This window comes from Heloderma suspectum, chromosome 16 (assembly GCF_057233095.1).
Source record: "Heloderma suspectum isolate Gila_16-S chromosome 16, 16-S_ref, whole genome shotgun sequence".
Taxonomy (NCBI): domain Eukaryota; kingdom Metazoa; phylum Chordata; class Lepidosauria; order Squamata; family Helodermatidae; genus Heloderma; species Heloderma suspectum.
Window position 1 is genome coordinate 18591121 of NC_139473.1, and position 22693 is coordinate 18613813.

General features: G+C 47.0%; 1 protein-coding gene across 9 annotated transcripts in view; it reads right to left on the reverse strand.

Annotated features, from left to right (window-relative positions):
• ZZEF1 (zinc finger ZZ-type and EF-hand domain containing 1) overlaps positions 1-22693 on the reverse strand; it is a 129959-nt gene that overhangs the window by 68701 nt on the left and 38565 nt on the right. For all 9 annotated transcript variants that reach the window (XR_014786139.1, XM_084822807.1, XM_084822806.1 and 6 more), the window contains 16 exons: positions 22239-22330; positions 21393-21541; positions 19742-19853; positions 15293-15508; positions 13656-13756; positions 13099-13271; positions 12632-12762; positions 11161-11231; positions 10734-10848; positions 8502-8661; positions 8265-8386; positions 8036-8158; positions 5207-5373; positions 3754-3835; positions 2749-2950; positions 1433-1581 (listed from right to left, as the gene is read on the reverse strand). Coding sequence is in view for 8 of the 9 variants with exons in the window: in XM_084822807.1 (XP_084678933.1) it covers positions 1433-1581; positions 2749-2950; positions 3754-3835; positions 5207-5373; positions 8036-8158; positions 8265-8386; positions 8502-8661; positions 10734-10848; positions 11161-11231; positions 12632-12762; positions 13099-13271; positions 13656-13756; positions 15293-15508; positions 19742-19853; positions 21393-21541; positions 22239-22330 (2165 nt within the window). In the remaining variant the exon portion in view is untranslated. The remainder of the gene's footprint in view (positions 1-1432; positions 1582-2748; positions 2951-3753; positions 3836-5206; positions 5374-8035; positions 8159-8264; positions 8387-8501; positions 8662-10733; positions 10849-11160; positions 11232-12631; positions 12763-13098; positions 13272-13655; positions 13757-15292; positions 15509-19741; positions 19854-21392; positions 21542-22238; positions 22331-22693) is intronic.

The following is a 22693-nucleotide window of genomic DNA, read 5'->3' on the forward strand; positions in this document are numbered from 1 at the left end:
CACCCCAGATCCAAGTAGCAGTTAACTGATTTAGTTCCACAAAGCAATGAGCACTATAGACATACGCTGCAAGCATTCGTGTCAAAAGACCAATACAAACTCAAAGGCTGCATTCAGATGTAGTGCTAAACCCCAGTTAAACATTACGACAGTGGCAGGCAACCACATTTGGTCAAGGGGGACAGACTGCTTTAGCCAGAGACTTTAGCAGTATTCTTAATTGTAGTAATACCATACAAATTTGCAGACCTCTTAAGATGCAAATCTGAATGACACTCAGAACGTCTCTGAAGGTGCTCGGCAGCAGCCTGCAAGAACCCCGTTAATTGCGGGCGGGTTCGCACACAACAAGGCACCGTAGGGAGTTTCCCTGTGAGGCTACTCTTCACTGCAACAGCCACCATTTTGAATATTCAAGCCGTGGCAAGGGCATACCGTCGCTTGCCGTTACGGGCGAACCCGGCAAGGGTGGGTTGTTGGGGTGCTTGACAAGCCACCCGCCACAGCTTGAGTATTCAAAATGGCGGCTGCCATGACAACAAAAAGCCCCGTGGGGCAATTCGCCCACCGGGGCTTCTCGTGACATGCAAACTCACTCTGTTAAGTTGCTGGTTTATTTTTAAAGCAGCTACATGCCTGAAAAAGCAGCCTGACATAAGCTTTGGATCTTGGATATTGTACTCGGCCTTGGTGGGAGGGGTTGCATGGCCCTTCCTAGCGGGGAAGTAACCTACTCAGCATGCCTTCCTCCACTGCTGGGTTATACAACAGCTCCATTGTACTATTTGTTTTATTTTATTTATTGCATTTATATCCCACCTTTTTTCCTCTTGCAAGGAACCCTGGCGGCTCACATGATCCTCCCCCTCACCATTTTACCCTCACAACAACAACCCTGTGAGGTGGGCTGGGCTGAGAGTCTGTGACTGGCCCAAAGTCACCCAGTGAGCTTCCATGGCTGAGTGGGGACTAGAACCCGGATCTCCTGGCTCCCAGTCCAATGCTCTCACCACTACACCACACTGGTATTACAGTGTTGAACTGTGGTTACTACCCAATTCTGCCTTCCCCAACCTGATGACCTCCAGATGTGTTGGACTACAACTCTCATTCTCTCATTCAGTGCTGGCTGGGGAGAATGAGAGTTGTAGTCCAACACATCTGGGGGGCGCCAGGTTGGGGGAGGCGGACCTAACTGCTAGTGCCAGCAATAGACCCACTTGGGGACAGGGGATCCAGTGATATTCATCTTGCTGCTGCTGCTGTCTCCTCCTCCTCCGCTCTGCTCACCTCCTCTGACGCAACTGCAAGAGTCGGGGTAGCACCAGCAGTTGCTGATCAGATGGCTGCATAATACCAGCTTGAGGAAAAAAGAGACCTCCACTGGCTCCAGTGCTCCCTGCGACGAGATTCAGGAAGCGGACTTAAATACCTCTTTATTTTCCTGGCGTGTCTGGCTAAGCTCACTGGCTTTCGGCTTTTGCTCGGAACGCATCTGATGCCTGAAGACCGGTTTCCAGAGAGGAGAGTTAAGAACAGCTGTCACTTTCGTGGGAGGCAATTCTATTTCATTTCCTGCCTCTGGAGAGAACAACAAAAAGTTGAACTTAGAAGAGCAGAGGCTCTGAATCTGTTCTATGGAACATCCTTTAAGATTACAGGATTAGAAACATAAAATCAGTGGAAAGCGAAAAGGAAATTAAATAGAGAAGGCAGTCAACATACATAATGCCCTGTGGGTTCTGTAACAGGGAGGTTAAGCAGACATCCCTGAGCGGCCCCCTTTCTAGGGGTCAATATGGACACCTGGGTTGCAGCAGTGTTCTCGCTTTTGGCCGTTTTAAGTAGTGCATTTTTGTGCTTTTGTTTTTATAAGCCATCTTTGCCTTTTGGGTTGGTGGGAAAATAAATGTATCCAATAACATAAACGTTAAGTACCTAGGTCAAGTAAAGGAACTGGCCAATGAGAATCACAGCTGAATGTTATCTGAACCTGGGATTCCTACACTGAAGTCCAAGATACTAACTGAGCCTTCCCCAACCTGATGCCCTCCAGATGTGTTGGGCCACAGCTCCTAGCATTCCCAACCATCTAGGAATGCTGGAAGTTGTGGTCCAACACATCTGGAGGGCACCAGGATGGGGAAGGCTGGACGTCCCAGGGCAGTGATGTGGCTCAAGACCCAGCCGCTGAGGGAAGGAGCAAGGACTAGACACCCCTGTGCTGCCCCACTTCCTAGCCAAGCTTCCTTCCCCTTAGCACAGCAACAAGGGTCCCCACAAAATCTTCCCCCAGCTCACACACGCTTCAAACCATGCTCTGCCGCTCTTCATTTGGAACAGGGAGCAAAGGCTCAGAGTGCACATAAGGTCATTTCGGGTGAGTTAGGGTATTTTTAGAAATATGTTTTTAATGTAGAATTTTATTGTTTTAAACTGTTTTTATTATTGTACATCACCCAGGGTGGCTAGGTGACCAGCCAGATGGGCGATTAATAAATTTAATAAATAAATAAAGGTCAACATTGATACTGGGTAGCAGTTTGAAAGTTATTGCTGAGCCGAGAATTCTTTGTGTCTTTTCTGGATCTGGAGTTGGTTTGTGTAGGGAGTTTTCCGCACAATTCTTGCAAAAAAAATTTGCCAACCGACAATATCCTTAATTCTCTCGTTCCTCACCCTATCCCACCCCAGTTACAGAAGCCCTGATGGTGTGAAAACAAAGGAAGAAAAACCTACTTGACTTACCCTGTAGGGATTTCAACACCATACTTTGCGAAGCCAGGCGCCCCATTAGCCTGGCCACAAGAAGATGCAAATCCAGGCCCCAAGAAACTTCAACATCCGGCAAGCCGTATGCGGTGACAGAGAATTTGTAACCCCACTCATTATTGCTGCTGTCAGAGCGGAAGACGAACTGCAGTCGTGGGCCAGCCTTAAAGGTCACTTTCTACAGAACAGCACAACAGTCTCATTTTTGCCAAGTGTAACAAGACAGGAAGACAAATCAGGAACAGATACCTGGGCTATGAATGCCAACCCAACAGTCCTCAACAGTACTTTCAGCTGTCACTCACTGCATACTTCCTCTGGCTAAAACAATGATCGTATTTTTATTGCACAAAAGCCACCCCAGTGAATTTTAAATTGAAGGGTGGAATACTAATCTATTTAACACGAAGCTTCTAAAATGCAGTTTTGTGGAAACGTAACACTTCCCATGCCAGGAGTTTTGCAAGAAGCTTGGTAATGCGTCTGGTGCTAAGGACCGGATAAAGAAACTACACATTAAAACTTCACTCTGCAACAATGAGGCCCAGAAACCTGAAGAGCATTAAAAGGCTGCTTTGCATCTAAAGAAGCTGCACTCTCTGGGGTTAACACGAAGCATCAGCTCAAAACCAAGGTTCTGAGCCTGGCCCAGTCTTCTTCTTCTTTTTTTTAAGCTGACCCAGTCTGACATTGCCTGGTTGTAACAAGAGTTTTCCTCTTCTTGAAGTGATTAAATACATCCCGCAATCACAAGCTCATGCGAGTTTTTAGTCACAGTTGTGAAGCGTGATTTAACATGGAGCTTTCATAGGGAACGTTCTTCCTCCCTCACCTCTGAAGTTACAAGATCCGTGGTTCTCCTTAAAGAACCTCCCCCTGCAGTTGCAAGATAATCCAGGCATCAGTCAACACCAACCCGACCGGAGAGGGTTTTAAAGCCACATGGAAATCTCACTTGCTCAGTATCTGGTGGTCACTCACCTTGGGCCACTTGTCCGTGCCAACTTTGGTATCGTAGCGGGTTTTTGCACCTTTGGCATCAGTGAATTCCAGATAATCATACCTACAAAGATGTGTTTGAACAGCATTAAAGAACTCACTTTAAGTGGGCTTATCATGGCACTCTTTGCCACCTAATCTGGAAAATGAGACATGCAACTGAATCCTGTTCTCAGTGCTCAGAAAATTCTCAGTGCTAGGGTTGAGGGAGCACTCTCAGCCAGCAAACCCCTCCCCCCCGGGGGGGGGGGAATGAAAAGGATGAATGGGGGGGCAGCCACAGAGGAAGGGGAAACCCCTCCATGGATGGGGAAAGAAGTCGGCTCTCCCAAGCTTCCAGTTCCTTTGAGCCAGAGGGAAACTGGCTATGAGCAACAGCCTGCTTAGGAGCAAGGGCCTACTTATGCGTAAGAAGTGTAGGTAGGGAGAAGGCTTGACTGGAAAGCTGCAGATAAAAGGCACAAGAAAGAGCTCTGTGGCACCTTCCAGTAAGGGAGAGAATGAGGAGTAACAGAGGAGAAGGACCAAGATATGAGAAACTCCCTTACTCCAGGTGAGGCAAAAGCTCCCACCACCACAAGGCTTGCCTTACCCCCCTTTTTCACACTTATGTACTCTGAGATAGAAAATTAAGGGTACAATCCTAGGCGTGTTTAGACAGAAAAAAGTCCTACAATCCTATGCATGTTTGCACAGAAAACAGTCCTGCAATCCTATGCATGTTTGCACAGAAAAAGTCCGACAATCCTATGCATGTTTAGACAGAAAAGAAAGCCTACAACTCCCAGCATTCCTCAGCCAGCCATGGTGGCTGGGGAATGCTAGAAGTTGTAGGGCTTTTTTCTGTCTAAACATGCATAGGACTGTCCCCTACAAGGTGAACACAGACTGTCTAGATTTGCTGCAAGGGACTGGAAAGGAAGTTACACATTTGGGGGGCACTTAACAGATCCACTTACTGCTTTTGAAAGTGGCCAGCAAAGCACATATCTCCAAGGCCAGGTATCACAGGAACACAGGGAACTGCTTTATGCCCGATCACACGGCTTGTCCATCAAGCCCAGGACCATCTACCCCAACTGGCAGCAACTGTCCAGGTTCTCAGAGAGAGGAGGGACTTTCTGCTGCTGCTACCCGATCCTTTTAACCTGGAACCTTCTGCATGCACAACAGATGCTGCTCTACCACTAAGCTACAGTCCTTCCAGAGGCCGAGACCCACACTAATGGCTGCACGCCCAAATGCAAAACCACAGGCTCCTCTTGCATGAGACACTTCCCCTGTTTAGCATCTGGGTTTCCAGCCACTGACACCTTCCTGCGCAAGCCGGCCCCCTCGAAATGCCTTTAACAGTACAGCCAGTAAGACCAAAAGGGAGAGGTTGCCACAGAAGTCACCCTGTTCTGTCCCCCCCGCAAGCATAGCCACAAGTTACCTCCGCTCCGTTTCACATCTTTCATCAAACTCCACCTCGAAGTAAGTTGCCCCTGGACAGAGGAAGATGGTGACGTCGTGGCAGTTGTTGTCGTAGTTGTGGGGAGATTCCACAGTCCACGTTCGGAGCACCACAGGCTGCTCTTGCTGGCAGCTTTCTATGCCCACCTGACACAAACAAAAATCATTTTAAAAAAGGGCTGAGACGGACTAACTCCCTGGAATCTCACTGAGGAAGAGTCCTGAATAACCAGACGCGCAGTGGACAGTTGAACAGTTAATCCAGAGCTCGGGGTTAGGTCTTGCCTGGGTCTCGTGGTAGCACTAGGGTGGGCTGCCCAGGTGTGTCTCAGGTTGACATCTTCAGAGGCCAGGGCCTCGACCCCTCAGATCTGACTGCAGCTTTTACATTACTTAAACCAGAACCCCCCTCTTTTGCATTACTTAATAGAGTTGGAGACTATTTTTTTCCATTTCATTTAATTCCCTCTTCTACATAAAAAAAATGCACTCAAAGCAGCAAATAGAAATAACAACTGCAACGTTTTAAAAAAAAGTTTATAAAAAATAATATAGCAGTAGTAAAAATATAAAAGCAAAGCAGATAGAAACTATTTATCAAATGCCTGTCTGAATATTTTTTTGAAGTCTTCTCATTTTTAGATCAGCTACAGAGGGAACTTGTCTGATCGCTCCTGGAAAGGTGTTTCACAACTGTGGTGCCACCACCAAGAAGGCTCTGTCCCTAGTTGCAATGAATGAATGAATGAACGAACGACATCACTATACCACCTTCCTGCCAAGGCACCTAAGGTGGTTTAAAAAACAAAAGGTACAAAAGAGGGAGAGCATCCAAAATGGGCCCGTGAATGGAAGACACACATTTCAAGATGCTGGAACAAAGATTTTATTTGTAAAAAAAAGTCCAACGCATTTTGGCCTATTATTATTTTAAAGCCCTCTTCAAGGGGGTTATAAAAATGTCTGCAGAAATTCCTGTAATAATTTCCCCAGTATAGTAGGAGCCGTTATTTACAAATTTAAAATGTTCAAAATACAATTTTGTACATAATATAAAAAAACATTTAAATGCAAACATATAAAGAAACAACACACACACCTAAACAATTTTAACAATCAACAATAAGAAAAATTTTAAAAACTTATCATCTGCTGCCAAATGCCCAAGAGTACAGGAAGGTCTTAACCTGGCATCGAAAAAAGGATAATGTTGGCGCTAGGCGGGCCTCACTAGGCCCTCTCTGTCACTAAGTCCTCAGGAAGTCCTCTCCCTTTGCAGTTAAAACACTCCAGGAAGTGAAGCTTCAGGCCAACACTACTTCATTAGTTAATGACTAGCTTCTTTACAAATGCAGATTCTAGGAAACTCTCAGACTGCAAAGAAACAGCTAATCCACACATCTACGAATAACAATAGAGGAGACGAAGTGGAAGTTAGAGAAGTTGCCAGTGGCCTGGGCATGAACTTCTCGGCCAGACTTGCTTTGCAGGGATGCCCCTCCCTTAGGGTGGCTCCCTCCTATGTTGGCTTTCACGAGTGGCCAGCCTGCTGGAACATGTGAGCCCCGCCCCTAACTTTTCCCACTTTGCTCCGTGAAGGACCCCAGCATCCCTCAAGTCATGCCCCTCGTTGTCCTCCTCCTCCTCAACCTGGGTTCTCATGGTGGAGGAATGGGGAGCCATTCAGGCTGGGCCATCTGTGTGTCAGGGTCTCGGGAAGAAAGTCTTGCTGTATTTGGGCTAACTGAGAAGGGTGCCTCCCTCTGTTCTGGCTGTTCCCAGTGTCAGGGTGGAAACTGAGCCGACAGAACCCCAGAGCAGTTCTGATTCTGAGGAGGATCAGCAATCCGTGGGAGAGGAGCCAGCTCATCCCTCACAGGCACAGCAGCTGGCAGAGATTCCTCCTGCCGCATTCCTGAGATAGTGATCCTAGCAGTAAGAAAGTGAAGGAACGGGGCTTGCTAGACGCTCGACGCAGACATAGGGAGCAGCGAGCAATGGAGGGCACGGAAACGAGGCGTAGCGCCCGTTTGGCGCGCAAGCAACGGCCGCCTCCCGTGGACCCAAGGGAAAGAGGGAGGATCTCTCCCTAGCCCGTAAGTTCAGGGTCTTCAAGTGATTCTCCTTTAAACAGGGACCAACTGCCTACCCGGAGCATAGGCCACTCTGCTGTTCCTTGCTTAGTCGCTGGTGATTAGCATCTGAAAGAGTCATTAAGTTGTAAAAGGATTAAAGCCTTGAAAAGAATCCTTTCGTCTGTGTCTTGAGTTGGCTACTGGAGTCTACTGAAAGAAGCCGCCAGGGCGCTCCTGACACCCAGTCTGATTCCAAATCTGAGCTGCCAGACATCTTCCCACGCTCAGGTTCATTCCTGACAATTCCTGTTGCCACCCTCCCAGCCTTCCTTGGAGGAGGCACCTGGAGGAGGGCCTCAGACAAAGAGTGTAGCATACGCGTAGGTTCATGCCAGGAGAACTCCATGAGGTACTGTGGTCTCGAGCCGTGTAAGGCTTTATAGGTCGAAACCTGCACCATGACTCCGGCTCAGAAACTTACAGGCAGCCCGTGCAATCCAACAGGTCTGGAGGGCACCAGGCTGGGAACCCATGCGGCCACAGCCTCTACCTCTCGTAAAGAAGCACGTGGGACCACGTCTGTGGTATCAAGACCACTGTGTGGTCTTCCTGCACTGAGCAGGGGGTTGGACTCAATGGCCTCTTCCAACTCTGTGATTCTAGGATTGTGTTCTAATGCCACCATCCAGAAAAACAGCAACACAGCTATGTGTCTGTGCCTTTACTGAGGCTACCTTCTTTGGACCGTCTCCAGGCTCCGCAGACAGATCGTTCAGTAGTGTTGTCAACGTGCTGACATCCTGCAGGAGGGTACGGTGTGGAATGTCTAAAGTGTAGAAGTCCTGCAGGAAGGTCATCTGGGGTGCAAAGAAGACATCCCGTTACAGTAACAGAAAAATATGGGAAACTGAAAAGGGAAGGGGAAGGCACACCTGTCACAAGAATCCAGTCCAGCTCACTCACCAGTTGGCGGGCGACCATGGCGAAGACAGAGTGGCTTAATTTTTCCACTATGGTTTTCCCACTGTGTTGGGAAAGAAGCGACTCTAAAATTGTCCTAACACTCGACAGGAACTGCTGCACATCTAGACAGAGAAGAGCGAAATGCAGCTAACTAAACGACGTAGTTTTAGGAAGGCGCAGCCTTGGGCGCTTGCAGTAAATTCTTACCCCGGTCACTTTTCTGGCTCGGATACTTACATTTTGTAAGGATTTCTGCGGCGAAGTTCTTGGGTGCCGCATCACTGCCCTTAAGCTGCAAGTAGCACCAAGAGAGGAGACTGCCCTGTACAGACCAGAATAAAGAGGAGAGCACCAGGCCGGTATCGTGCTGGGAAACACCCATCATCAACATTTCACACTGAAAAAAATAAGGACGTTCAAAGATGCCAAATATGCGAGATATGCAGCAGACCTCAAGCAACCAGGATGGACCTGGGGAACCTGGGGTTCTCCAGATGTTGATGAACTTCTACCCCCATGATCCCTCACTATTGGCCAGGCTGGCTGAGGCTGATTGGAACTGGAGCCCAACCAGAACTGGAAAATCACAGGTTCCCCATCCCTGAGCTAGGGTAACTGCCCTGGAAGGGTAAGGGGTTTAAGGTCACACATCTTTTTTTTCTTGCCATTCCAAAGAGAATATTCAAACATTAACCCAAGCTGAATAAAAACCACAGGAACTGCAAATCATTCTAAATGTCACACTGAAAGAGAATATAAAGCACTGTAAGCACTGTGCATAAGAAGCATTTTTAGCATTCATCAGCAGTAACGGCAGCAGAGAACCAAAAACCGGGGGTGCTACAACATCTGTTTTGAGGCTGGAAAAGGCAAAAATTGAACCAGAACTAGTGTCCTCTCTCTCCATCTTGGTGAAAATTATAAGCTGTGATTCCAATGCCACTATCAGGACTGGAACACACACACACACACACTCACTCACTCACTCTCTCACTGCATCGGTCGTTTTCCTGCTATCGCAGGGAGCACGTGAACTGTAAAACAGGCCACCTAGAGCAGCTGTGTGCAAAGCTCAATGCTACCTTGGAGATGCTCATCTCTGCACAGCTATTCTGGACAATGCTGCCACTTTGCATTGTATCCCCAGGGGATCTTTGATGAATAGCCAGCCATGGGTCAGAAATTTTATTTATTTATTTATTTCATTTCTATACCGCCCAATAGCCGAAGCTCTCTGGGCGGTTCACAAAATTAAAAGCAAACAACACACAATAAAACAATTTAAAATATATAGAACATTAAAACCACAATATAACAATACAACCACAATAAAACCTAGCAGCAGTGCAGGAGTTTAAAATACAGATTTAAAACAGCAAAGCTAAAAATTTAGAAAGCTAAAGCTAAAAATTTAGAAAGAGGACCACCGGCACAAAGCAACTGTTTGCATGCACTTCGACTGGCCAACGAGCTCATATTACACCAGTACTTTTCCAGCTGCACTGGCTGCCCGTCCATTTCCGGGCCCGATTCAAAGGGCTGGTATTAACCTGGCCCCAAGCCATTTAGGGCTTTGAATGTTATCTGAAGGATCGCTTCCTCCCATATGTGGCTGCCTGGTCCTTAAGATCATCCTTAGCGGCCCTCCTCCGTGAGCCCCTGCCAAAGGAAGTGAGGCGAGTGGCTACCAGGAGGAGGACCTTTTCTGCTGTGGCACCCCGGCTGTGAAATGAGCTCCCTAGTGAGGTTCACCTGGCACCTAAACTGTATTCCTTCCGGCACCAGGTGAACACCTTTTTACTTTCCCAGGCATTTTAGCTTTCTAGACTTTTAGCTCTGCTTTTTTAAATCTGTATTTTAAATCTCTGCATTGCTGCTAGGTTTTACTCTGGTTTTATTCTGCTTGTATTGCTATATTGTGGTTTTAATGTTTTTATATTTTATACTGTTTTACTGTGTACTTTTTGGTTTTAATTTTTGTGAACTGCTTCAGCTATTAGGCTGGCGGGCGGGAGGGAGGTAAGTAAATAAATAATTCTAGTCACAGGACAGCTCTGCTGATGCTGCAGAGCAGCCTGTGCATTGCATGGAAGCCGAACTCCCCTCTGCCCATCTCTTCTGGAGTATTTTTTGACATGCCTCTCGGGTCTATCCGAAAGTATGCAGCCCCAAGCCTCATTGCTTCAGGCCCGTATAGCAAATAGGGCAGTGATGGAACAGCCTGCCCTTAACTCATTAAACCACAGTTGCCTTTGGCTCTTGACAGCAGATTATGGTCTGGACCTTTATTTATTTGTTTGTTCACAATATTTATATTCCGCTTCATATCCAGAACAGATTTCGGAGTGGTGAACACAAGAGACAAAACAGTAAAAGGATAAAAAGATTAAAACACCAGATTAAAATTACGCTGTTCTTAAAAACAGAATACCAATAAAAACCATGACTGCTTAATTAAGGAACAACAACCTCTCTTAACGTCACCATCAGGAGAGTCTCCATCACTGCTAGCACTTGGTCCACATCAACATCTGTAGGGGTCCCCTTGTCTGGTAATAAGAGAAGCCCACTTGGATCCTGATCACTGCCAAAGAAAGAACATTTTACTCGGACTTTATTAACACCGGTTTGCTCATAAATCATCCCACACAGCCATTCCCAGGGCATCAACTCTAGCATCCCAACTTTCAAACACAGTCCTTAGGTTGCAGATTATCTTCCTTAAAAAGTCAGACCCTGTTCTGAAAACAGATTTTTCCCTTTTTCTTGCCTAAAGCAGCAACCTCAGTGGGCCGTTTCACTTACTGGCAGGCTCTACTAAAAAAGATGATAGATTATGAAAAGAAAAGATGTCTGAGACAATTGTGTCTAAAAATGTTCAGATTAGGTTGCTTACCTGAAATATGCACAAAGGGATTTGAAAGTAAGTTGGACAGATGGCTTGTGTTCCTGCTCTGTAATGTTTTTCTGGAAAACAGGAGGGGAGGGTGTTTTTTTTAATTCTCACTTGTTTTCTGCAACAGAACACATATGTATGTAGGGTGGAAGGTCTATGACAGGGGTGGGCAACCAATGCTCCCCATCTTTTTTGTGGCCCCCACCTCCTCCAAATCACTGCCACCATGCCCCCAAATTTCCACCAAATTGTGACAGCAAGGAAAGAGCATTTTCCATTTAAAAGAAGATGTACGTGCACTGGGGGGGGGGGGGGGTGTTAAAAAAGGAAAACACTGTTTTTTTTTCTTGCTGCTGAATTCATGCCATGGAAATTGGCCCCCAGACCCTCAGAAGTTGCCCATCCCTGATCTATGGCATGGTGACATCTAGGGAGTAAAGAAAAGACACACTGGATCACACAAAGGGTCCATCTAATCCTGCTGACCTCGTTGAAGGTTTTTCAGCAGGCATTAAAGACGCTATTATTCCAGCAGGCCTTCCCTTTTGCTGACATTTGTATACTATTTTTAAGCAGTGTTTTTTTTAGTGGTGTTTTATTGTTGGATTTTTTTTAAAACAATGTTTTTAGTTCAAAGTTGTTTTTAGTTATATGTTGTTTGTCCGTATGTTTTTATGTAAATGGTTTTTAAACTTTGTATATTGTATTTTAATGTTTTAACTTTTGTAAACTGCCCAGAGAGCTTCGGCTATGGGGTGGTACAGAAATGTAATCACCATCATCATCCAACATTCTGTTCACACAGTGGCCAACCAGACGCCCCAAAGGGAAGCCCACAAGTAGGACATGAGTGCAACAGCACCCTCCCGGAACATGAGTGGGAGGGTGCTATCTCACTCGTGTCCCACTTGTGGGTGTCATATAATGTTAGTGCTGGACTGAGCTGGGAAGACCCACATTCAAACCCTGAATGGTCATGAAGTTCACTGAGTGAACTCACTCCAGCCCCCCTTGGCCTAGCTCAGCCTGCCCAACAACCAGGCGATGTTTTGGACTAGAACTCCCATTAGCCCCAGCCAGCATGGCCAATGGTCAGGGATTATGGGACTTCTAGTCCAAAACATCTGGAGGGTAGCTAGGTGCCTATCCCTGGCACAACCTACCTCACAGGAATGTTGGGTGGAGGAAAAGGGGGGGGTGCTCACATCCTGAGCTTCTTGGAGGATGGACAGAATAAGTGTCATTACTTCATAAATACAAAACTAATAAATTAATGCTATATTGGGGTAAGTGGATAGAGAGGATGGCCAGAGGAGGCACGTCTCTGAAGAGCATACAGCAAAAAACATACGGATTTCTAAAATTAGCACATTTTATGTTGGAGATTCTAATTTAGAGACCCCTGATTTCTGCGGGGAGAAAACAAAAACAATGGAGGGCTGAGACTATAATTTCCATGCCTGCAACATACCAACATTGCAAAAAGCTGCTCCCGCCTGGTATGCCTGTGGGGGAAGAAGATGGCTGCTCCATTGAGCAATGTGTCATTGACTTCCTGCTTCAAGGTCTTCAGTGGCATGGCCTGGCTGTCACTGTCAACAACTGTTCGTTTGAAAAAAAGGAAGGCAAAGAAAGATTTATGCTCACCTAAGGAAACAAAGAATAACTTGGAATCCCATTTCCTTTGCTTGTTCCTAAGCTTCTGCATGCAACCCCACCCTTCACTGGACACCCTGTGCTTTAAACTCTGTTAAGGTGGTCCTAATTAAGACGACTATCATTTGTGGGGGCAATAGTTCAGACAGACAAACTTTTCAACCTGAGATGCTGGGATTTGAACCTGGGATTTTCTGTGTGCAAAGCCACTGAACTATGCCCACTTCATCTGATTAAAGGCCACGTGGAAAAGGTGGATTTTGAGGAGAGGAGAAAGATCACCTTCACACAGATGCTTGTACAGTTCCTCTGCTGCTTCTGCACTGTCAGGCATTTTGCTCTGAACAGCTTCCTGAGACTTTGTGGCTTCTTTGTTACCCGAAGCAAGCACGGAGAAGCAGCTCTGGAGAAGCCGGAGTAACATGGTTTGGGCATCAATGCACTCTTCTCTTGGGCTGGGGGAGAAAAGTCACAAAACTGCTGTGACAAAGGTCCTTTTGTAACGGCGTCTGCAAGAGTGCCAATATATTGGCTTCTTCTGTTGATTTCAACAGCAGCATGAATCTGATGGCAATTAATTTCAACTCTATTTCACCATGTACAGTAACATGCTTGTGACATGTCTGGGATGCTTACAACCCTCTCACTGGATGCATCTGGACACTGCGCTGAGCTCACAGGACCTGGGACCATTAGTTTGGTTGTACCTGCCCACCTGGGAGCAGCCAGGACTGACGCCTCAGCCCATCTCACCAACACATGCCACCACACTGATGACTCAACATTCAACTAAGCTTTCCTTACTTTGAATTAACGTGATATAACTAATGGAGACTTACTTTTGGTGAAGTTTGCTATAGAAATTCCAGAAAAGCTTTAAATCCAGGCCTGCAAAGTCCAGATAGGACCTGTATCGTAGACCACTTTCTTTCTTCTGAACCTAGGAAGAAAAAGACTAAATATGGAACTGCAAAAGAATTTCACACAAAGTAGTGCTTTTTTTCCCTGGGGAAAGGAAAGAGAAGAGGAAGAAATTCCTTTGTTCCTTGCTTTTCAACAGCATTCTACGCAAACAACATCAGCTGGTTTTAACAACGAAGAACCTTGTAGCACCTTAAATACTACCAAATGCATGGAATAAGCTTTTGATGACTACTTCAGAAAACAGTTCATGCATCTGAGGCTTTAGTCCATGAAAGTTGATGGCACAATAAACTTGTTCAGTCACAGGTATCTGTGTGTTTGTCGCTGCTACAGACGTCTGTACCAGTTGAAGTGTCTGGATATTTTTCAATGTTAGCCTGATATGATGCATTGCAGTATAGTGTATTACAGTGATATGATGCATTACAGTCTAGATGCTGCTAGGATGGCCGTCCCTGAACTGGTGGCCTCCAGATGTGTTGTTCTATAGCTCCCATAATCCCCCAGCCAGCTATGCGGGATTATGGGAGTTGCAGTCCAACACATCTGAAGCCCAACAGTTTGGTGACGGCCGTACTAGGGGATGATAATTCCCAGTTCATCTTTCACCGGGAAGGAAAACAACTGGTAAATCCAACTGTAGCTGGCAAAGACGCTACAGCAAGGTTGTTGAACCTCAGGCCAAATCTGGACCATATAAGCGCCAAATCCTGCCCTCCAAGGCTCCCCAGATGGCCATGCCCCCTTCTCCTCACCAGGTGGCTCCCCCCACCCCCAATCCAGCCTATTGTTTGGCCGTTTCTCATCTTTTGCGAAATTTCTTCCCTTCCTTGGGGTATCCATGGCTTGCTACCATCTGTGCATGATCACCAAAGGTAGTGTTTCAGACACTCTGGCACAGGGGTGGAGAACCTCAGGCCGAGGGGCCAAATCCAGCTCACCTGGAAGCCAACTCTGGCCCTCTGGGATTCCCCAGATGGCCCTGGCCCCTTTCCCCCACCAGCCGATCATTTGGTGGTTCCTTGGCTCTTGCCCAATTTCTTCCCCATTCTCAAAGGTTGAAATGCCACTCCTAAGTCTCAGTTCTTGGCAGTAAGAGCTTTAAGCTAAAATCTGCTGGCCTTTTGGAATTTTGGCACCTTTTACTCTCAGCCCTGCCCACCAATGGCATGAGTCCCCACAAGAGCTTCTCCGAAAAGGAATTCGGCTCTTGGACTGAAAGAGGTTCAACACCCCTGCATTACAGGATATGGATGCAGCCTGTGTATCTCACTGGAACCAGAAAAGCCCCTCCACTGCCGACCTTATCCTTAAGGGGGAGCGCAACCCCAACCAGAACCAGTCGGATAAACTACTTACCGACAGTACCTCCTGCCCTGCCTGGACCAAGTAATACTTTCCAGAGACTTTACAATATAGTACAATGCCTTTCCTCAAAATGCCCTGTATTTTCACTAGTAACTTTTTAAAGCATACTGTGAATGAACTGTGTTTTTAAGAAGCAGTCAGGAGTTTGGAGAGAAGAGGCAGCAACAGGTGAGGGAAAACATACCAGATCCTGTGCAAGCTGTTGGATGAAGGAGAGAGTTTTCAGGAGAAGAGTTGTCCCACAAACAGTATCACCATTTGGTTTGTCACATTTCTTACAGCTCTCGCTTCGGTTGGGCTCTGTTGACGCAGGCCGCAGGTACCCAAAGACACTTAAGCCTTGTACTCCAAGCCGCTCGGCTTTGTCTTGCCTCGTGCACAAGAACTTCACCATCAAGTACTAAACATGTGGAAAGGGATGTGACACCCAAATCATTATTTTAAAAATAAAGTGGAAGCGTGGTGACGATGCACCTTCTATCCAATATTTTAAGAAAGTCTGCCTGTGAACAAAAACTAGAGCTGCAAAGTTTAGTTCATTAATCTGTTTGATCAGTCAGCTTCAAAAGAGGTGGCCCCCAATTAAGAGCATGAGAAGAGCCCTGCAGGATCAGACCGAGGGTCCATCTAGTCCAGCATTCCATTTGCACAGTGGCCAATCAGATGTGCACGGGATGCCCACAAGCAGGACATGAGCACAACAGCACCCACCTGCCCATGTTCCCCAGCAACTGGTGTACATAGGCAGACTGCCTCTGATACTGGAGGGAGCACAGGGCCATCAGGACTAGTAGATATCGATAACCTTATCCTCAGAACGTAAGATGAGCCCTGCTGGATCAGACCAAGGGTCTGTCTAGTCCAGCATTCTGCTCACACAGTGGCCAACCAGAAGCCCACAGGAAATCCATATGCAGGATAGGAGTGCAACAGCAGCCTCCCGCCCATGTTCCCCAGCAACTGGTATATGTAGGACACTGCCTATGATACTGGAGGTAGCACACAGCGACCAGGACTAGTAGCTAGTCAGTTAATCAGTCAGACTAAAAAATATGTTTAATTGGTTTTGATACCGGTCTTTATAAAAAGAGACAGCATTCTTGCTGTTGGGGGAATGCCTCTAACATGAAGGCCAGGTCCGCACAAAAGAAGCCATCATGGCTTTTCTCCTGGCGCCCATGCATACTGTGCATGCAGCTGCGATTTGCATAATTACCCATGATGCAGTGAGCGCTGCCATGTTGTCCGAACCTGGCGTGTGACACGGTGGGGGTGGCTTCATACCTACCCTACAACCCACGACACGCAGGGGGGAGAAGCCATGATGGCTTCTTTTTCCCCAGCGATCATCCAAACCCTCTCCATGCCTGCTATGATACCTGTGTGTTATCATCTAAAAACATACACTTTTTTCTTTAGAGCTCTCACATGCAAAATTTGCAGATTTAATCCATTAATCAAACTTTGTTTTATCTGTGCAGAATATCGCTCACTGGGTTGCTCCATCTGGGTTATGTGTGGCTCAAGAAACCCAAAGGAGAATGAAATATTGGACACGTAACGTAAAGGTTCCTTCTGGTTTGGTGTGATGGAGTCATACGACAACGGGTTAACTCTCCCTGCCACCCAGGAAGCCAGGGACCATGTGACCCAAGGTTTTTGTCGCTAGGCTTGGTGCTGCTAGACAATTTCCCAGGCTTCACCCCATGGCTGAGCTTGAGACAGAGTATAACCTCAGGAGTCGGTAAGGTAGAGAAAAAACAGAGAGAGGAATGTAGCACAAGCTGGAACGTGGAGGAAAGAGTGCCAACATACCTTCGATTCCTATGACTCAGCAGTGAAGTTTGGGTGCCTCCATCACACGAAACCAGAAGGAATCTTCAGGGTAAGTGTTCAATTTTCCATTCTCAGTTTGGCGTGAAGAGGCATCCAACAATGGCTTAGGCACAAGCTAACCTGATGTCTAGGGAGGGTGACGGTGGCTGGAACTATAAGGAAGATGACATGGTCACCTCTCTGTGATGGAGAGAGTTTTAGGCAGGCGTTGGGCCCCACATGCTGTGGCAATACATAATAAATCTGGCTGAAGCAGAGCTAGAAGTCTTTTTCTTCGGAGAGTGTGGTAAAAGGAAACAAATAAGGCTTCACTGTGACTACTGCCTTTATTTTCTCCTCCCCCTTCCTTTTTTTTTTAAACAAAGAATACAGAGAAGTTTGAACATTTAAAGAAAAGACACTGCTCAGGAGAAGGTAAGTAGCAACTAAGAGAGAGAGTAAACCAGGAGAGGAGTGGGGCTGAATAGCAGAGATCTGTCCTGGGTGGGGCAGGAAAATGAAATGGGGAGGGGTCTCACAGCACCACTCCTGGAGACTAAACTCTGGGTCACATATGATCCTCTCCTTCCTTGGTGGTAAGGGACGTTAATCCACTGTTAGATGCCTCCTCGGACCAAACTGAGAATAAGAAAAACTCTGTACGTGGCAAAATAAGGAGAAGGCCCACACCCAAAATACGCAAGCCCACGCCGCAGACCAGTATTTTTCAAACTGTATTCCGGAGGGGATCATCACAGGTTCCTCAATGACAAGATCAGAGATGGCAGACGAGCCTCCCAGTAAGACAAATTTGCCTCCGCTACCAAACTTCCCACATAACGCTCAGCCACAGAGGAGTGCTGAGTGCATTCCAGGTCTTTGGTCTTGAACGAAGAGTAACCACCCACAAGCGGAGCACAGTTTAAGCTAAGGTGGCATGACAATATTTGCTTTTTTCCCCAAAGTATTGGAAGTATTGGAAATGGCAGCTTGACTGCGAGTGCTGAGAATTTCCAAAGTATTGGAAGTATTGGAAATGGCAGCTTAACTGCAAGTATTGGAAGTATTGGAAATGGCAGCTTGACTGCAAGTGCTGAGAATTTCCAAAGTATTGGAAGTACTGGAAATGGCAGTTTAACTGCAAGTATTGGAAGTATTGGAAATGGCAGCTTGACTGCAAGTGCTGAGAATTTCCAAAGTATTGGAAATGGCAGCTTAACTGCAAGTGCTGAGAATTTCCAAAGTATTGGAAGTACTGGAAATGGCAGTTTAACTGCAAGTGCTGAGAATTTCCAAAGTATTGGAAGTATTGGAAATGGCAGCTTAACTGCAAGTACTGAGAATTTCCGAAGTATTGGAAATGGCAGCTTAACTGCAAGTGCTGAGAATTTCCGAAGTATTGGAAATGGCAGCTTAACTGCAAGTGCTGAGAATTTCCGAAGTATTGGAAGTACTGGAAATGGCAGCTTGACTGCAAGTGCTGAGAATTTCCGAAGTATTGGAAATGGCAGCTTAACTGCAAGTGCTGAGAATTTCCGAAGTATTGGAAGTATTGGAAATGGCAGCTTGACTGCAAGTGCTGAGAATTTCCGAAGTATTGGAAATGGCAGCTTAACTGCAAGTGCTGAGAATTTCCGAAGTATTGGAAATGGCAGCTTAACTGCAAGTGCTGAGAATTTCCGAAGTATTGGAAATGGCAGCTTAACTGCAAGTGCTGAGAATTTCCGAAGTATTGGAAATGGCAGCTTAACTGCAAGTGCTGAGAATTTCCAAAGTATTGGAAGTATTGGAAATGGCAGCTTGACTGCAAGTGCTGAGAATTTCCAAAGTATTGGAAGTATTGGAAATGGCAGCTTAACTGCGAGTGCTGAGAATTTCCAAAGTATTGGAAGTGGCAGCTTAACTGCAAGTGCTGAGAATTTCCAAAGTATTGGAAGTATTGGAAATGGCAGTTTAACTGCAAGTACTGGAAGTATTGGAAATGGCAGTTTAACTGCAAGTGCTGAGAATCTCTCTTAGAAACCCACAAAACACAAAGACAGTTAGGACACTGTTCGCAGTGAGGCGTCCACTGTCTGGAGTCTTCCCATGTCCCAATGAACAGAAGTTTCACCAATGCTGGTCTGATGGCCCTTTCAGGCACTGCTCAGCAACAAGCTTGGGTTTGCCACTGCCTGTACATTCAACCCCAGACAATTCTTGGTGCCCCAGAGCATTCTGGCTCCCCGATTAGAGCACCTGTACGAAGCAGGCATTTTGTTGCATTCACACATGACATTTTGGGATGCCTCCACCATTTTCAAAGAGTGCACCTAATGAAGGCGGTGCGTGGACAGGACCTGATGCTCCAGTGAACCCAGCCTTCCTCCCAACTCTGAACCTACTGAGATGGCCAGAGATTGTCCCGGCGGTTGCTTGCTGTTCCCCGCACTGCCCCAGATCCAAAGCTGGGAGCAAGGCAGGGAGCTGTTCAGCAGCTGCGTGGCCAAGAGTCCTGGAAGCACACAGGGTCGAACAAGCACCCCACCAGCCTTTAATGCGCTATCGAGGGGTGGTGGTGCTCCTGAACTGCTGCTGGGCAAATGCTCCCACTCAGCAGCACCCGAGCCACCATGCTCTCTGCCTGCCTTTCCCACCAGAAAGGTTGGTGGTGGGCTTCTCTGGCCATGCCAAGCAGCTGCCAAGAGGACAGGAGATCGAGAGGGGCAGGGACCTAGCAACCACCGCTTTCGTCTGGCTAGCCAGGTCAACCACAACATTGTAACGTGAACCACAGGGTTATTCATTCCAGCCTGGATGAGCGGGACGGCAAATTTACCCTGGAAACCCTGCACTGCTGCATTTTGACTTCCACTTCATCCCATTCCTCCTCCATTTCAAACCAGCCGACAGGATCCTCCTCTCCCAGGTCGTCACGCAGAGTGCCGCTCCTGAAAATGTAAACAGACAGAAAAAATCCCACGGGGCTTGCACCTGCCGTCTGCAGCCACACGGTCCAAACGCAATCATGGGATCATAGAACAGTAGTAGGGTTGGAAGGGGCCTATAAGGCCATTGAGTCCAACCCCTGCTCAATGCAGGAGTCCAAGTCAGAGCATCCCTGACAGGTGGCTGCCCAGCCTCGTCTTGAATGCCTGGAGTGTGGGAGAGCCCACCGCCTCCCTAGGGAATGGGTTCCATTGTCGTATTGCTCTAACAGTCAGGAAGCTTTTCCTGATGTTCAGCCGGAATCTGGCTTCCTGTCACTTGAGCCTGTGATTCTGTGTCCTGCACTCTGGGATGATCGAGAAGAGATCCTGTCCTTCCTCTCTGGGACAACCTTTCAAGGACCTGAAGAGCGCTGTCCTATCTCCCCTCAGTCTTCTCTTCTCAAGGCTAAACATACCCAGTTCTTTCAATCTCTCCTCATAGGGCTTAGTTTCCAGACCCCTGATCAGCTTAAGGCCTGAACAGACCAGGCTTCGCCAACCTGGCGCCCTCCAGATGTTTGGGGCTACAAATCCAATTGGCCCCAGCCTGCCTGGCCAATGGTCAGGATGATGGAAGTTGTAGTCCAAAACATTTAGAGGGCACCAGGTTGGAGTAGGCTAGTCTATTTATTTAAAATTATTCTTAGGACATGTTTAAGGGTAGAATGCTCTCAAGGCAGCGTACAAGGATAAAAACAATACGAAACAGTGAAAACAAATACTGTAACATCCCATACATATTCGGACTGTTTCATGGCTGTGACAGCACAACCGACCGCAGGATGACAAGGCTACAGCCCTAAGAACCTCAACGTTACAAGCGCGGCGCGGTCGAAGGGACAAGGGTTTCCTAAAGTCGGGAGCTGGAAGACTTTTGTGAGGGAGAGTTCGAGAGAACAGGGAGAGGCTGGCTGGGTAAGCAGAAGGCAGTCGTACTGGAGAACAGGGCAGCAGAGGTAAGTCTGACCTTTGGGAGAGGTGGCTCTGCGGGATGTTTAAATACCATTTTTCAGACCGGATCCCCTGGAGGTAAACCGGAATTATGGCTGAAACTGAGAGAAAAGGCTGCAAAGATCTTTTCCTAAGGCATCTTTCCCCTTGGCATGGATTGTGCAATAGGGTAAGAAGCATTTGCTAGCGTGTGTCAACGTGTGGCAGAGTTGGCTACGTGTGGCACTCTTGTTTGGAACGGACCACCAGGGTTGTCAGTTCCAGTCCTCTGGATTGTCACGCTGTGGAAAATGGTTCTGCTGTATCTTCAGGGTGAGGTCCTAGCCCAACAGTGAAGCAGAAGGTACCAGGTTCAACCCCGGGGAGCGTCTCCAGTGGAAAAGGATCAGATAGGACGTGATTTGCAAAGCCCCCGTCTGGCAGAGACCCTGGAGAGTTACTGACTATCAGAGAAGGAAAAACTAAGCTAGAAGAACCAGTGAGCTAACTCAGTTAAAGGCAGCTTCGTACGCTCAATGGATTCATGAGACTCATTTGCTCGGCATGTACCTGATTTTTAAGAAGTGCCGGAAATCCTCTAGCTTCCACTTGTCGTAGCTCTCGAACCTTTTGAAATGCTCCTCCGCATGAAATTTCTCTGAAGGACAGTTGTAAGCAAACACTAACCCACAACGTGCTCCAATCGCCCCTCTCCGGACCTAGGAGGAGAACAAAGCTTTAACCACGCATGAACTATGAGGATAAGCACAAAATGCTACATAAGGAAACCAAGGCTGGACAGAGATACCAAGCAGCTTCAGCAAGCAAATTCCTCCAGAGCGGGCCCAGAAGTGCAGAGAGAGAGAGGAGAGTTACTGGGTTCCAGCCCCCCTTCCTCCCCCTTCGTCAAGACCCCACCCTCACAACTAGGCCCCCAGTTCTTTTCATTCTCAGACTGGCTCATAAAAGCACCCTTTAAGCAAAAACACCTGACTATAAACTTATTCTATGTATATAAATACTTTTCCTGAGCATTCAAAGGGTTCATAAACATCATCCCAGTAATTCTTAATGTAAGTGAAAGAGGGAGTACATGCTGCTCATTCTTGTAAAAAACCACGGCTGGTTATTACATCTAAACTGAGACTTAGGGGCGTAAGTACTTCTTTCAGCAAACAATTTAGAAGAATCTGTATCTTGATTTTTATCCCCCTGAAAGAAACTGCAGATGACTTCTGCAAGTCAACAGTTCATGTCTTTCAGTTCTTTCTTCTTCTCTTATTAATACAAGGCTCAGCCTGGACCCAACACTTTCATTTGCCTACGCCAAGCATGCAGTGAAAAACCCCTCTCAGTATTAGGGCAAAATAATTCAGTTTCAGGACTACTAGGAATGTTTAACAAGAGCATCCAGACCTTTATTCTGATTTGTGTAACTTGAAGGGCTGATTCCGTCCCCGAAGAGAGAATGATGCTGGCCTGTCGCTTTCCAGTCTCTGTAAGGAAGCCTTTGAACAAAAACAGAAGGCCCATCCATTTACCCAGAACTTTCAGAATGTGCACTTTCAGCACAAAAGAAGTTTGGCTTTGGACTGGACCAGCCCTCGGGGGACCATTACTTGATGTGCACATTTGGTCAGAACAAGACCTGTGACTAGAATCACTTAGTTTCCCTGCTCAAGCTAGCTGGGGTAGTCTTGAGTGTGGTGTCGGAGACCCCTGGGTTGATTTCAACATTCATAGCAAGGCCCCCGTCAGGACTGGCTCAGGATTTCACGGTTCACAATTTCATGGCCACAATGGCCTTGTTGCGGCTGATATCTGGTCCTACCCATTCAGTAAGTCAGCCTTCCCCCATCTGGTGCCCTGCA